The sequence below is a fragment of the Crotalus tigris genome, unplaced genomic scaffold (assembly GCF_016545835.1).
Source record: "Crotalus tigris isolate CLP2741 ecotype Arizona unplaced genomic scaffold, ASM1654583v1 scf7180000019068.10715455, whole genome shotgun sequence".
NCBI classification, from domain to species: Eukaryota; Metazoa; Chordata; class Lepidosauria; order Squamata; family Viperidae; genus Crotalus; species Crotalus tigris.
In genome coordinates this window covers 9,357,118-9,373,583 of record NW_024097358.1, presented here as the reverse complement: position 1 = coordinate 9,373,583, position 16,466 = coordinate 9,357,118, and the positions used below count along the sequence as shown (strand labels likewise).

Below are 16,466 nucleotides of genomic sequence, written 5' to 3'. Positions count from 1 at the left end.
AGACACTAAGCAAGGTTAGCCTTGATTAGTATTGTTTAGGAACTCCAGAGTAGAAAGTAGATTGAGACGTTAAAAAAAAAATCCTGGAAGAAGGCAGTGACAAACCACTTCTGTACCACTGCCAAGAAAACTGAATGGATGCAATCACTAGAAGTAGTCCTTGACCTGAGAATGTTTTTACTTATTTGTTTCCCAGAATTCTGACTCAACTTCAAAATTCAATGCATGGCAGCAGAAAGAGAGAGAAATTTTTCTAAAGAATCCAGAACGAGGTAATTAAGTCCAGCAACAGTGCTTCTCTTTGAAAGGAAGTTTGTGAGCAATCATTGGATGGTTTATAAGCTTCATACATTACTCCAAAATTATAGCACACTGTCCAACATGTCTATGCTCAAAAAAAGGTTAACTGAATATAGAGAAACTTATTTCCGTGTTAGTGGGCATAGAATCACTGGCTTAGAAATGAAACCTTTTAATTCAAATATTGGCTTGAGTGCTGGATTCTGAAGATGAGCTGGTCAAGATTCTGACCTTCATTTACCTACTTTGAAAATGTGACATTTTATTCATGTGTTTAAATAATTTATATGGTCACTCTTCTCATAGCAGTGATTCTGAGCAGCTATACAAAGTTAAACTTAACGAATGGCCAAAGTTTCTATGTTTTCTTTAAAATTCAGTAAGATTACTGCATAAATGCACTTCATAAATGCTGCCTTTCCTATAGATGTATTGTCATTATTGTTAGAATTAATAAAGGTTACAAATAAATGTAATTAATTTTGTATTTGACCAACACCAGAAACTTTCCACTAAAAATTAACAATAATTAAAATGTATCAAAGCACATCTAGTAGATAACCACATTAAGTTGCCCTTTGTCTAGCAAAATTAAAATATTGTTTAGCCAAATTAAAATAATATGAATTCTGTCTTGCTCTGTATGAAAGGACATAAAACAAAAAGTTTAGCAGCTCAAGCTATTTTTCTCTTCTAACTTCATCTAACATCTTGGTTAATTATCTGACTTAAAAGGCCATTTTTTTCAACTTCATCACAGATAATGTGAACAAATAAGATAAATTTAGTGATCTACTCAAATAAAAAACTGGAAAATCTAATTCTAATAATCTGTTAAGAAGCTCTTCAATTTACACCCTCATGCTCTTATGCAGAATTTATGAGCTTTAATTAGTAGATGACACATTGTCATCTACTAATTAATTAGTAGATGACACATTGTCATTATCCTTACATGTATAAAATGCCAGCTATAAAAATGGCACTTTATGAAGAACCCTTTTTCATACAGACAGGGAATCAACAGAGGAGGAATGAAATAGAGGTAGGAAAGAAGAAAAACTGCTGAATTTGCAATGATCTAAACTATAATTTGTAACTATAGTTTGTTAAATAAAACAACCCCAGAGTCATGGTGAACCATGGTTGCATATACAACACCTGCAACTCAAGCAAATCGCATTATAGCTTTATGTGGTGTGCAAAACAATACAGTATGATTTCTTCAACTTTCACACTTCGTTTTTGCACGGTTGTCAATTTTATCCCATGTGAATCACTGCCAGGAGGAAAAAGTGTGGATTTATCCTTTTGTTTAACAACTTCGGTGAGAAAATATCTCAGTTTATGCTGATTTTAATTCTTGCAAAACTGAGATTGTTTGCAGTGAAAAATCGCAAACAAACCCAGTACAGTTCCTAAGTGCAGAAGACCTATGGCTGGAAAGCTCTGTGCACGGCTGAAATGTCTGCATGAAATGACTGGAAAGCACCAATACGGGAGGCGCCGCCTCTCCTCCTTCCCGTTCCTGGCTTCTCCGCCGGCGCCGACTGTTCCCATCCTCGGGCATCACGTCATTGGCAAAGGGGCTGGTTTCCTCTGTGGAGGAGGAGGAGGAGGACCCTGATTTCCATCAGCACCAAGGAGAGCTCCTCCCGACCTTTTCCTCCCCTGTCGCCATTCGTCCGGCTTTTACTGCTTTTTTCTCCGAACCATCCAAGAAGGGGGCTGGAGCTAATTTGGGGAAGAGAGAGAGGAGGGAGATATTTCAGAACCATCCGATCTTGGGGGAGGTTGACCCAACGCCTTGTTTTCTGGGGGAAAATAGGGAGAAGAGGAAGGGGGAGGGGAGGGGGTGGGGAGGAGGAGGAAGAGGACGAAGAGGAGGAAGAGGTAGCAGTGACACCACCCGGGCTATTGAGAGCATCTTTCCCCTGGATGGAACCACATTGTATCCGGTCCACCATGGCGCTGGGGTTGTCCTCCAAGAAAACCTCTTCCCGGAACATTTCAGTAGAAAGGAAAAACCTGATTACCGTCTGCAGGTAAGAGACTCTTTCATTGTGGGGGTGGGAGTGGGGGATGGAAGCAGACTGAATAAAAGGCTATTCACGCATGCATGTTCCCTAAGATAAAGATGGAACGAAGGCCAGATTAGTGGGCAAGATGGAAATGAAAGGTGCCATTTCTCAATATTTTAATTCTATGTTTAATTAAAAAAATTGAAAAAAAGAAGTCTGGAAATGGCAAAAGACTTACACAATGTTTCACACATATTTTACATAGGTAGTATGAATATTCAGTGCTATGGGGTAGGGGTAGAAAAGTTAAATGGTGAAAATACTATATTGAGTGATAGAAAAAACAATCAGGGTGATTGGAATTCAAGAGATCTAAGACAGCAGGCTAGGTTGGGCAAACAAGCAAATTAAAAGTAAAAAAAGGGGGGGAAACAAATATCAATGGTTGTGTACACTCCCAAGGCACTAGACATTAACAGAAGATGGGCCACACTATTCATCACTCCACTCAGCATAGTCAATGGACATGTTAATTGGGAATGAAATGAGGTTCAGTCCAGTACATCCTCCATTATGTTTTCAGCATATCAAATTATGGATTAGAAATTCAAAGTAATTGTGATTTCCAGAAATATATCCTTAATCTGTAGACTTTAATAACTTAGGAGATTCTCCCACATGGCCAGTAGACTTAAGGAAAATACCATACATTATATTGGCCTAGCTATTTTCAGCCTTGAAAACCTTATTTTCATTCACAAAGCAATCAGTTAGCTGAGACAGTTTCAAACTGTCAGCTGGAATTGCAGCTCCAGTGCAAGGTGGAAAATTCTGGGAGGCAAGAGAAAGGCTATCTGTAATTTTCAGTTGTTACAGTGAATTGCTGCCCTTTAGAACCAAAAACATCAAAACTTGAATTTCATAAAGAAAAAAAGAAACAGGAAACAGAAAGTCACAGGGACTTTCAATATTGGAATCTCTTATATATCATTCTTTTTCTCAAGGAAAGGAAGGAGCTCTCTTGGAAACAATGTTGACAGAAGAATGCTATGGGCATCCATTTAGGGAGATATGAAATCTGGGAAATGACATCACTGTAGAGCAGTAGAAGGGAAAGGAGGAGAAAAGGAGGAGGAACGGGCAGCTGCTATAGCAACAATCTTCGTTTTCAACAAAGGCATTGAGCAAAAGGTAAGAAGAAGAAGAAGAAGAAGAAGAAGAAGAAGAAGAAGAAGAAGAAGAAGAAGAAGAAGAAGAAGAAGGAAGAAGAAGAAGAAGAAGAAGAAGAAGAAGAAGAAGAAGAAGAAGAAGAAGAAGAAGAAGAAGAAGAAGAAGAAGAAGAAGAAGAAGAAGAAACCTTCTAGTTTATTCAACCTATATCACAATAGCATTGCTGAAGCAGGGAGAAGATGGTGCAGCTTTTGTTGGAAGGTTAATGTTTTTATTCAGATGGACTTGCTTAAAATAATAACAATAGAAAAAAAACAGTTTGGGAAATAAAAGCAGAGGAGACAATGGGCCTCTTCTATTAGAATGAAATCCATATATCTGACACCAAAGACTAGATGACCACTGATTATCTGTCAAAGTCAACTACACAGAAAGAGGAATAAATGTGAACAACCGTATCTTGGAATCAACCAAAGTTTCATGCCTCTTCCTTCCTGGGACTGTCCAGAATTTGATGGCCTGCCTCCAAAGTACTCTGTACTTTTTATTCAACAAGGTGACTGGGAGATTGTGCTTTTTGTTTTTCCAAATGAAGTGAAGGAAGATCACTTTAACAGATTTATTTTTAGGATTGAATGGGTTTTCTTTTAATACAAAATTATTCTATTGTTTTTGGAAAGTTGGATGGAATGTTGATCATTCTAACTTTCTGAAAGGAGCAAAGGTGGAGAAGATGGAAAATGGGGAGCTAAAATGATGAGAACAGCTTTTTCCAGTCTATTATCTTTCCAATATTTCTAGCCAACACAATTGTTGACTAAAATATAAATTATAACCCATCTGTCTTAGACAAGCAAATATCAATAATCAGGGCTTTTAAATTTAGGAGGAGGAAATAAACTCTGGGTGATGGATGTAAATCAATATTATTCACACTGTTTTTAAATACAAGTATTCATGTTTCCACTGAAGAAAAAAAATCTACAGGAAGCATTTTTAAACACAAGCTTTTGCTACTATTCTCTTTTTCTTAATTTATATAGTGCTTACATAAATTAGAAGAAAGAAAAAAGAGTAGATAATCTTGACTGATAAGATCCAAACATTATCAGCAAATATTTAAACTGGCCATAATTCCATTGAATTCAAAGAAGACCATCATCTAGCTAGTTACACATAAGGCTAGTCTTATGCATAACTCTCTTTTTGTCCACATGACAGACATATTTGATAACAAAAATACCACAGAAAGAATATTGGCATACAAAGTGTACTTTTGGGGGGAGAGGCTTTGTGGAGAATCTTGAACAGGTACTAATTATTTTTTCCTTACCTTTGGGAATCAATTCTGTGAAAAGGCTACATTCTGAATGTTGCATTAAGGAATGAGAAATTGTGATACTCATTAATACTATCCATCCTTCTCTTCATTTTACTTTTTAAAATAAGTGTTTATGTTAAGAAACTTGATAAATACTCGATTGATAAATTAATCAGCAACATTCAGAAAGGTACTCTCTGAGCATATTCAGCCAAACCACTGAAGATAAATTACAGAGTTATGTTTCACTTACTTTGACATGGTAATAATCTATATTCTGGGTGACAAGATGCCTAGGAGTGGATAGATATCACTATCATTATTTTTCTAAGAGCATCTAACTACTTGCTTTCTGAAGAAAGAGAACTCTGACTTTTAAAGAGAATTTGGTCAGATAATCTTGGTGTTACTATTTTCAATCTTTAGGTAGTTCACAGAATGTAGAAGTTTAGAAATGCATAAAAACACTCATTGCTTTCTGGGCTGTGCAAATCTTTCATATCAACCTGGAAAAAGATGAAGCTTCTCTAATATGAAAAGAGATGCTTCACACATATTTCCATATAATTTTAAAAGTTTAAACAGCTCCGATGCTTATTTTGAATCACTTAAAACATATTTTCAATTAGCTTTCATTTCATGTTTTCATGGAACTTTCAGGAATATTTTTTTAGGAATTGCAGCCACAGCATAGATAAGAGATCATGAAAAGCCAATTAAAATTTGCAAATTAAGTTGCAAATACTATGCAAAACAGGGAGAAAAGCAAATAGCAAGGAACATTCTGAATGAGTTTAATGCCGAATGTATCACAGGAAGCTAACTGTCAGTAGATCAAGTCATCTTTTATATTGCTTTGAATCAGGAGTCTTTATTGATTGATTGATCCTTATTAACTGCCAACTCCAATAGATTTTTCGGCCATACCATTGTACACACCTGCTCCTTTCAAACTGGGTTGACCCAAAAAACTTTTATAAGAGTTTTGGTCAATTAGGAGATCGGGTTAGCAACCAAATTGAATCCAAGGAATAATTGAAGGTGTGAAAATCAAGAAAGATGTTCAGTTTTCCAAAATTTTTGGGATTATCAATTGATATTAGCCTTTATTAGATAGAACTGACTAATTTCAGGTGCATATTTAATGGCCAAATATGTTATTTTTATTACTAAGCATTTTGAGTTCCTCTTTGCTCTCCCAGAGTTCTAATTTTTTCCTGATATTCGCATTATTTTGTGTGAACTTTTGATGAAAAGTCTACAACTTAGGATTGATTGTCTAATTCATACTTGAATACCTAGTTAAGTAGCTGCAAAGTTTATTTACAGACTATAATATTTAATTATTACACAATGCATTTAATGTTGTATAACATATGCCGTTTGAGCATCAAACAGAAGCAAAATACATCAAAATACAATATACTTTAATTAAGTTATTACAGCAGAAGTTGTAAAATGCAGAAAAGTGAAACACTAAATAAAAGGTATGTTTCTCAGACCCCTGAAAGCTGAGGAATTCTTTATGTGACTGTTTGTACACAAACTTTGCTTTGCATTTAAAAGAGTTTATTTTTAACATATAGAGAAATAGAAATTATCTGCCCTAACAGAATTCTAATTATTATCATTCAGTTATATGGAAAAGTTTTCTGATTGGTGGAAAGCCAGCCTAGAGTGGTGATTCATGCAGAGATGCTATTGGTAGCCACTTCTGAGGATGAGTAATTTTTAAAGAGGGATCAATCTCAGATGCTACATCTTACCCAGCATCCCGAAAAACTCAGAAAAAATATGGTCAGAGAAGCGAATCATACGGAAATGCAACAGCTACTCTATTAACAACTTAATTTGTATATGATACCAATATCCCAATATTAGTTTGCAACAGAGTGCTTAAGCAGTATTTATATACTTAAAGATATGGCTATAAGTCTCAACAGATTTATATCAGAAACTTTCAAGTATTGCTTAATGCACTGCTGCTTAAAGTCATTACTGGGTATAACAAATAATCCATTCAATAATTTTCCCAAAGCTGCTTGCTTGATAGGAGTACTATTGAAACATAATACATTTGCAAGAAATTCAGTAATTAAAAATTCATACCAGGAACACATTTAAATGATCATCTTTATGTTTGTTCCAAATAAGGATAGGTGGAAGTTGGACTAATCCAAATTGCCCTCATTTTACAGGAGAAAAACAAAGAAACACATAAATATAGGAAAGCTTAGATTGGTCATCTGTTAAGGAGAAATTATTCCAATTTGGGAGGAGATGAGTTTACAGTACCTGAAGCCTGACCCAGTGATCTATCTTTCCCCCATCCCATGTGCTTACATAGGCCAAGTTATCTTTCACTAATCTGAACAGCACTTCTACCCCTAGGATCCTCAATAGAAGTCTCCAGCTCTCCATTTCCTAAATAGCAGGATTTTTTATGATCAGTGATTAAGGCAGATTTTTTAAATGCAAAACTACATTTCATCACAGAATTCTGATTGTGGAAGACATGAATGATGTTTCTAAAAGCTGTATTTGCTGAGCAAGGAGCATGGGAACAACAGGCTATAATGAGTGTTAGTGTATAGGCTCAAAGCTATCTCACTAAGGCTGAGCCCAAGCTTTCTGCTGTTATTTTTTGAGCAAAGAATCAGCCCATTGTGGAGAAGGAAGAATTTTGTCTTTTGTTCATATTTTACAAAGAATTAGAAAAGCTGTACCTGGTGATTTGACTTCTTTTTCTCATTTAATTCTGTTTATATTTCCTTTTTTCATTCAATTGTAGATTTTCTGTGAAGACTTTATTGGAAAAATATACGATAGAACCCATTGATGACTCATCAGAGGAGTTTGTGAACTTTGCTGCAATTTTAGAGCATATACTCAGCCATCGTTTCAAAGGGGATCATGGTAAGTCAAATAAACTTATCTTGTGGATGAATAGGATGATGATGGTGATGCTAATCTGCATCGCTGCAAATTTTATATGAGGAGCTAAGCAAAAACTGCCAAGCTTATGCCTGACTGCTTAGCCTATGCATGACTGATGCCTGCATAATGTTGAGGTAAAACAGAGAAATCTCCTTTCAGATTCCTTATGTATCCAACATAGGGTAGGATACAAAAAAACATATAGAATAGAATCATAGAATGGAATTCGTAATGTTAAGTCTCCTGATGTCAATATATCTAATCTGAGATGTCCAAGACTGAGCTTAAGTATCTTTAAAAACCAGTGGTTTGATAAAACAGTGGTTGGTCTGCATATTTCTCATTATTACTCAGCATACAGTATAAACTAGAGATATGTCTCAGTGCAATATAGCATTTTATCCTACTGATTGGTAAACTGCTAACTCTGTTTACTTCAGGGTCACTCTTATCAATCCAATCCGTGATATAAATAAGAATTATTGCTTTCTTAAAGACTGAAGAAAATATGTTATTATAATTGTCAAGAGATAGCCATTGAATCTGATGGATGGATGAGTCTAAAAATATAAATGAAATCCTTCTGTATGAAACCAAAGGTTAATTCTATTCATAGTTCTGTGTCATGTATAGATCACCATTAGAAGCAACCAGGAAGTTCTAATGGTTATCTTAGGGCCCTGAGTATTTAAGAGCTTAAGCAAAAAGGCTAACTTCTGCAGTGATCCTTCAGCCAAGAATATTTATATTTCTGAATTATTATTAATTATTATTATTTGTGTCCTACCTTTCAGTCCTCCCACGATAGTCAGTTTGGATAAGATGCTGGACTATAAATGAAGAAGCTAAATCCTTGTCCTCTGTTAGGCATAAAAGCTAGCTGGGTAACTCTGGCCCAGTCATTCTGGATGAGAGTGTTATGTACTCTATCCTGAATTGTACAAAATAAAAATAGGATGTAAATGCTTAAAGGCAAATAAAAACAAATGTTTTTATTTATTTTTAAAGAACTAAAACTGTTCTATACACTTCTTTCTGCAAGGCAGTTGGTGGGAGCCCTGTAAAAGAGGAGAAAAGAGTACATCTGAGTAGGCTTCTATGATAGTTATCACCTGCCTTGTCCCCTTTCTCTTCCATGAGTCTTCCCAAGGGATGGCAGGCAGTAACTGTCTCATTGTGTATAATAATGGATGTGGGAATGACCATGTTTGCTGGTGCAACTTCAAAATCCACCTTCTAAATAATATCTGATATACAATTAGAGTTAAGTATATCTGACTTTGACATTTATACAAAATGCTCATCCTAATTGTTATAATACTATATATGTGTTGTATTTTTAGCAATCAATCAAATTGTTTTGTAGTTCCTGTTGTAGTTGATAGCTGTTTTTCAATATGCTTTGAGATCTACCATTAAAGACAGACCTGTCTTCTGATGAACTCTGATAAAAGAAGTTAATCAAAGTACTTTATATTCGTCATGGACTAGACTAGATATAGAAAATTTTAATACACTAGGGATGTTGAAGAAATGTGAATACATAAAAATGTTAATATGCTTCTATTATAGATTTAAGATTAGACTCCTTGGCAAGTAGCAACTAATAGATAGCCATTCATTATTGATCAGTATTGTCTGCACTACACTACAAGTCTTTCCCCTCCTTCCCTCCCTGCTTCCTCCTAGGTCCTGCCAGTTGGTTTAGCTCTGATGGACAACGTGGCTTCTGGGATTACATCCGCCTGGCATGCAACAAAGTCCCAAATAACTGCGTCAGTAGTATTGAAAACATGGAAAACATAAGTACCTCCAGAGCTAAGGTCAGAAGATCTCAGGGACCGAGGGAAGCCCTGTTGGGCCAGCTCTGGCATTACACATAGCTAAGTGGCCACTTCAGGCAAAATATGTTGGCAGTTGTGAGTGGCAGCCAGGTGTGTGAAGACAGAGCTGTTCATGCTATACAGCCTACACTAACTCTCCAAGCTAACATGTTGCCTTTCGACACTATGGAGGTTGCTATTCAATTGCCAGTTTATTTCTATATGTGGGATGGGATTGGAAAGATCTTGATTTTTACTTCACTTGACAAAATCCTTTGGGCCTGTCCTTGACCCAGCTCACCTTCCTTGCTGCTGTGCACCTGACTATATATGCAGATAGCAGAAGCAGGAAGAAAAGTAATAATGGTTTTAAAAATCATTTATCTATGCTGCATTGCTCCAGGATGTACCAAAATTCGGTAGTCCATATTGTTGGTATACATTGTGTTTCAGAAGATTGAAATGGAAATACTTGAACAGGAAAAAAATACTCTTATTTCTTTCTAAAGTTGGACACATTACCTCCTCTTATGTTAATCCAATACTTAATGCTTGATATTAGTCCTATCTTTCTAAATCATTTGACAATGTTCTATTTTTGTCTGAGGCACAACTATAATAAAACATTTAGAAAGGAATTCTGGTATCCACAATATTTGATATACCTGCATTTGATGTGAATTTGAATTGCAGGATAAAGATTGCTGAGAAGAATCTTTAAAAAATAGGTAAAAATCAGGTCAATGGAGTTTTGTTTTTAATTTGGGCCAATACTGGTTCCCAATGGATGACTTATGGAAAGCTTTTATCTCTTATTCAATTTTTCCATCATATTTGATCCTCACTATTATTACTAAATGCAATCTTTAGTGGTTGAATTGCTCACTCTTGATTACCAATAAAGTTAAAGATTCAGAGCTAAGTATCTTATTTTTCAAATTAAAGAGAGATAAAATTTTATTTTTTATTAATTTTAATAACCCATTGCTTTATTTTAATTTGTCTGGGGTCTTCTGTTATGTCTACATAACAGATGAGTTGCCTGAATTTCTGTGTGTTTCTAGTGGTTACTTGTGACCAATAGAAACACCACTTTGTGTGAATTATCTTAATGAAAATCATGGGTTCAGATTCCCATGAGTCATTGAACACTCATCATGTCTGGAAACAGAGATGTGGTTGGCAGCATCTTTTCTGAGAATGATGTCTATACTGTGGGATTAAGTAGTTGTATTGATATGGAGAACTGATGAAGAATCTGCTTCCAGCCGAGGTAGAAATAGTAAGGCAATCATTAGTTCTTCTATGAGTTCTTTGTCATTTATATTTATTTATGATAGAGCTACCATATCCTGTTGTAAGAAAATAGACTTAAAGGTTATGGCCTAAATGTTCTGTCATAACTGAGATTTCTGCCTAGGGCATCCTCCAGGATTGCATATTGACACTCAGAAACATATGCTGGGAAGGGAAAGGTAGGAAAAGTCAACATAATGATTGCCATCCCATGCCCATGACCAAAGCACCACAGTGGCAGGGTCTTGACTGTGCAGCATCCACCTTGCAAGTGCTTTTACTATTGTTGACATATACATAAATAGCACACACATCCTACCCCCATGATAGCCTTGGGCACTCCCAGTATTTTTTTAAATGGGGTAAATTGAGTCTCCCTTCCTTAGGCGGCACTGAGGTGTGAGGATAAACATGTTAGCTTTACTGCAACTCAACAAAAGAAAGATAATAGGGGCTTTTTATGTGCTGCAGAGCCTCCTGGTCCCACACATCAGGCACAGCATGTGGGGAGAGAACAAAAAGCCCTCCAAAAACTTTTGAACACTTTTGAAAATCACCAGATCAAGAAAGAGGAACCCATTTGTTCTCTTTTCCTACATTCCTGCTAAAAGAGTAGGCGGCTGAGAATGGAGAGATCTCTTCTTTCTCCCCCCCCCCCTCAGTTCTATTTGTTCTCAGTCTTATTTCTGAGTGGGCCTGTGGTAAGATCAAGAGCTGGATCTCCTTCTCCTTCTCCTTTTCCATAGGTCAGCTATCTTCGTTGTGCAATCAGTCTGCATACCAGCATTCTAGGGAAATGATGGAGAAAAGGCCATGGCTTTCTGAAATTTCTTTCTGTGGCTGCAGGTCCATTTGAGTAAAAGCTGGGTGGGAGGTGGAGGAGAGAGAAGAACCTATCAACTTAAATATAACTTGTCAGAAAGTGAATTCTATAAAAACAGGAAAGTTACCATTGCTAAAATTTCCATTGCTAAGCAATATAGTCATTAAGTGATTTGTGTCCAATTTTATGACTTCTTTTGCTGTGGTTAAAGGAATCTGGCTTCGACCATTAACTTTGCTTGTCAATAGCTGCCTGGGAAGGTCGTAAATAGCAATCACATGACTTCAGGACACTGATATCAGTGTGTGTGTGTGTGTGTGTGTGTGTGTGTGTGTAAGTTGCCAAGTGCCCAAATTTTGATCACGTGACTATAAAGATGCTGTGATGATGCTATGATGGTCATAAGCATGAGGATTGGTTGTAACTCACATCTTTCAGCACCGTCACAACTTTCAATGGTCATTAAACAAATGGTCATAAGTTGAGGACTATCTAGAAGGCAAAAACTTTGGAGAGGATAAGACATTCTGATTTTCTAAAACATATGTATTAGGAAATAGCACTGGTTTAAGTTACTTAATGTCACAATGGGAACCTTCACTTGGTTGTCATCCAGCTTTCCTTAGATTTTTTCCTCGCTATCTTTACTTCGTGTACAGATTCAGGTTGAACTAGATATAAATCTGTACATTTATTATGAACAACTTTTGTAGTGCTGCCTGTTGTAGCAAACTTTCTGTTTTAGGGCCGGGCGTGGATTCGTGTGGCCCTGATGGAGAAGCGCATGTCTGAGTATATTGCTACAGCACTGCGGGATACCAGAACAACCAGGTAAGAACATCTGTGCTTGTACCAAATAACCATACCCCCTTTTCCTTTCTTTTTCCTGATCAAGTAGGTCTGGAGTTCCTAGTTACTTTCCCAAGCAAAATTACAACTATATAGAGGAGCTCATATAGGCCCACATATCTTATCAAATAGGAAGGAAAAAAGTGTCCGTGCTAATAAATGTAAACACAGCATAAACTTAAGATACATGTAATTAGACACTGCAGAATTTTAAAAAGGGGATTCCCATTTGGAAATCTTGTACTCAGTATTGTTGAAAGAAAAATCTTCATCAGGGTCCAGTCCAAGCTGGGAATAAACAAAATGGAGACTGTTTTAGAAAGAAGGTTGAAGTTTATTGAAGATGAGAGCCAGACAGAAAGATGGCTCTGGGAAAAACTGACCACATGTTGCTGGGAGTGGAGGGTTTTTATACCTTCTGGGGCTCTTGAGGTTGTTTCCTGTTCCTGTTTGAGGCTTTGTATTTCTTCTGTCATGTACTTTGACCTGAGTCTGAGTATGCCCTTTTGGTATTGGTGAATTAATCCTATTATGTCCCCAAAGATCATGTCTTTTAGAGTTTGTGGGGTGTGTAGATTTTAGGGGTCTTTGTCTTCCTAATGTCATCACTTTTAACTCAACCCTCCTGAATAGGATTATCACATCTGCATTTCTAAAAGCTGGCCTCTGCCTAGTTTCTGCTTGGGGCTATTAAAAAAAACTGGGCTTGCTTTTCTGCCTTTGGGGGAATATATATTCTGTCTTTTTAATATTCCCCAAAATATTTCTTTCTCTGGGTGACCTCCCACAATCCCCTCTTTGTGCCATATAAGTGTGAGTAACACACTTTTACTAGCACAAGATTAAAATGCGATCTGGTCAAGGAGACTTGATAGGCATTTCTATAGAGCTCCAGGATGTGGGAAAACAAGATTTTAAACTGTTAATGCAAAAAAAGGGAGAAGACACTAATAAAGGCAGCAGAAAAAGATCCCTGCATTGACTCACAAAAAGGGGAAGCCTTTCAGCCATGAAGATCTAAGATCAGGGCAAAAGTTCTGTTAGGCGGAAAAAAAATTATAGTGTCCAATATTCTGTACCAATTATTTTCAAATGTTGGATGTCACTTTGAGCTTCCAGTAAGGTTTGCACATTCTTCAAAACTATTCACAGCCATGTTTGCCTGAGTACATAACCACTGGCTGCCCATTTTCAAGAATTGTTTCCTGCCTTAGCTTGCAGTTCAGTGCATCCAGGTTTGTGATGTCCAATTGAGGTTAGCCAGTGTGCACACCAGCCTATTAATTTTTCTTAAATTGTACACGGTGAGCCCTAGGACTCCCACTCTGAGTCCACAAGTGCAACATATTCAGGGCTTGGTTTGGAGATCTCTTTCCTGCTATCTCCTCAGTGAGAACATATGAATTGCAAATCGCTTGAGGGGGCCTGGTTCCCTCCCCCTTGGAATTTACAGGAAGTTGTGCATGCAAAGCTTTAATGCCACAGAGCAAGAAGGCTAGGTGAAGGTAATAGACTCAGTGTGATTCTGAATGGTGTGAGTGTGTTTGTGTATATAGCTACTCATACAAAACAGGCAATACAAGCATCCTGGACAAATTCTCTCTCCCACCAGACAGAAGTTGAAGGTGTTCAGTACTTTCTGTGCCAACCATTCCCAAATGCCATCCCTCCATAAATACATTCAAATGGCTTATTACAGTACAAATGAGGCAAGAAAGAAAACCTTACAACGAATTTCCACCCTCCTCCATAGTCTTTCCTTGTTGTCTTCTGAGGCTTTACATGGGGGCCAATGGCTCCAGGACTCCTTCCTTCCTTTGCAGCTTTTGCAGGCATCTAGAGGGATGGTAGGACTTGGGAAGATCTGTTCCACTATCTGGTTGCATGTGGCTTTCTAGTAGATGGCTGGATTCAAATTCAATTCTCTGGCTCAGATGGATGGAGGCAGCATCTGGGTCAGTGTGCTTTGCTTCCAAAGGTTGTGGGGGTCATCTGTGCAGGGCTGAAAGACATGAGAACAAGGTCTCCTCTCCCCTTTCTGGGGATCATACAAAGACATGTAGAACAGAAGATAAGAAATGGAGAAGTAGATGGGGGAGGGTAGCTTACAGACAGAGTTTGAAAAGACATTATTGCAGTTGTTAAAGAAACAGATAAGCAGACAAAATGGGGACACCACAGATGAGGGCAAAAGAGAGGCTGGATTCTGGTAAGAGAACAAAAAAATGAAAGGTCTCACTTCTGAAATTGAACATTTGCAACATGTTAAAGAGGACTTAAGGACTTGCAACTTGAAAATGCTGGGCAGCTTGAGAATGCTGAAAGCTCCAAATAATTTTAAAAGCCTAATATTTTAAGGTGTGCAATTTGCCAGGGGCAGAAGAGTCTACCTTTTATATCTGTTTTCAAAATATTTAAACATCATGACAGCATTTTTCCCAGCATTACCAATGCACAATTTAGATAAAAATACCACATTAGAGATTGAAAATAAATGCTTATGTGTTCCAGGATTAGTTCCATAGTAGTTTCACTGATTAGTGATAGGATAAGAAAAGTAACTTAACAAGAAGATTATTTCCCCACACAAGCAAACTTGAGCACATGAGGCTCTTATAGCTAGACACACCATATGTTTCAGGAAAAGGATAGACAGATAAAACCCATTTACAACACATACAGAAAATGTACAAATACAACTTTTTCCTCTAAATAAACTTAAAATATTCCCTGCTGACAAGGGAAGGCAAAAGGGAACTCAATTCTCTTCACTTCACTCTAATTTGTTGGCCAGACAGAATAAGAGTGAAAGTATTTTTCTTTTGATGGCTTATTTTAAGCAGGATTTTTAGCAGAATTTTAAAATTCTTTTCTCGTTGGATTAGAGTAACCCAACAGTTACATTTTCTTCACACACAAAGACTTTGACACACACACACACACCCATAGACAAGGAAAAGAGAACAGAAAAGGAAACGGAACTCTTAGTTTTACACATCCTGGTCATTCTCACCATAAATCTCAGTTAGCTCAAATTAGGGAAGGCACAAATCTTAAATATATCACGTGGCTGCATAGAAAGAGAGAGAGAGAGAGAGAGAGAGAGAGAGAGAGAGAGAGAGAGAGAGAGAGAGAGAGAGAGAGAGAGAGAGAGAGAGAGAGAGAAATCATTGTTCCTATATTTTAATTTCCTTTTCCTTTAAGTATCTTTATTTAGCCAATTTGGTTTTTACTGCTTCATCCCTGAGCAGAGTCTACTCCTGCATAACTTGCATGCATACTTCTTACTCATTCCCGCCTGGGCAGACAATTTGTCCTGGTCCCAGGCATCCATTAAAGGAGACCTTGATGGGATCCTAAATCCTGAGCTTCCCGTGCTCTTTCCCACCATCCGCAATGAAACTACAAGGCTTTCTCCTTGGTCCCTCACAACCTGCAGAATACACTGCCCGCGAAATACACCACCTCCAACAGGTGGAGGTACTTTCCAACCTGTAGTATCCCCTTTGTTTTTCAGACAAATAGCCTGGGAGAATTCTGTCCACCATGATTTCAGAGTTCCTCCTTTTTAGAATAGGGCTCTGCTCAGTAATTCTTAGCTAACTGCCCAAATCCAGTTCTCTCACTTACTTTTCCATTTCATTTAAACACAGCCTATCCCTTTTCCCTAACAAAAGGTCCTGTGCTCTGGCCAAGCCCCCATGCTTTCCAAAGTCTGTCACTTGAACAGATCCTTTCTGTAGTTAGGAAAGGCCAGAGATAGCAAAATCCAACTGCGATTGAGGAAAAGGTCTTCTCAGTCACACATATAGATATACACACATTTCCCTCAATCCCCTGGGCTTTAAATTAAAATTTAGAGGTACTCATCTTCTTTCCAAAGCAGCCTTTGAGCTCAAACTGAAAACTCCCTTTACTATCCTTGC

The 16,466-nt window shown here is 37.3% G+C and overlaps 1 protein-coding gene across 4 annotated transcripts in view; it reads left to right on the top strand.

Moving 5' to 3' along the window:
- The window catches only part of RUNDC3A (RUN domain containing 3A), a 32,847-nt gene continuing 16,381 nt past the window's right edge, over positions 1-16,466 (top strand). For 2 of the 4 annotated variants that reach the window (XM_039359068.1, XM_039359067.1), the window contains exons 1-4: positions 1-2,345; positions 7,604-7,728; positions 9,439-9,572; positions 12,437-12,522. In XM_039359068.1, the coding sequence (XP_039215002.1) occupies positions 2,239-2,345; positions 7,604-7,728; positions 9,439-9,572; positions 12,437-12,522 (452 nt within the window). In that variant the 5' untranslated portion in view covers positions 1-2,238. The remainder of the gene's footprint in view (positions 2,346-7,603; positions 7,729-9,438; positions 9,573-12,436; positions 12,523-16,466) is intronic. The other 2 variants (XM_039359065.1, XM_039359066.1) reach the window with 2 other exon arrangements.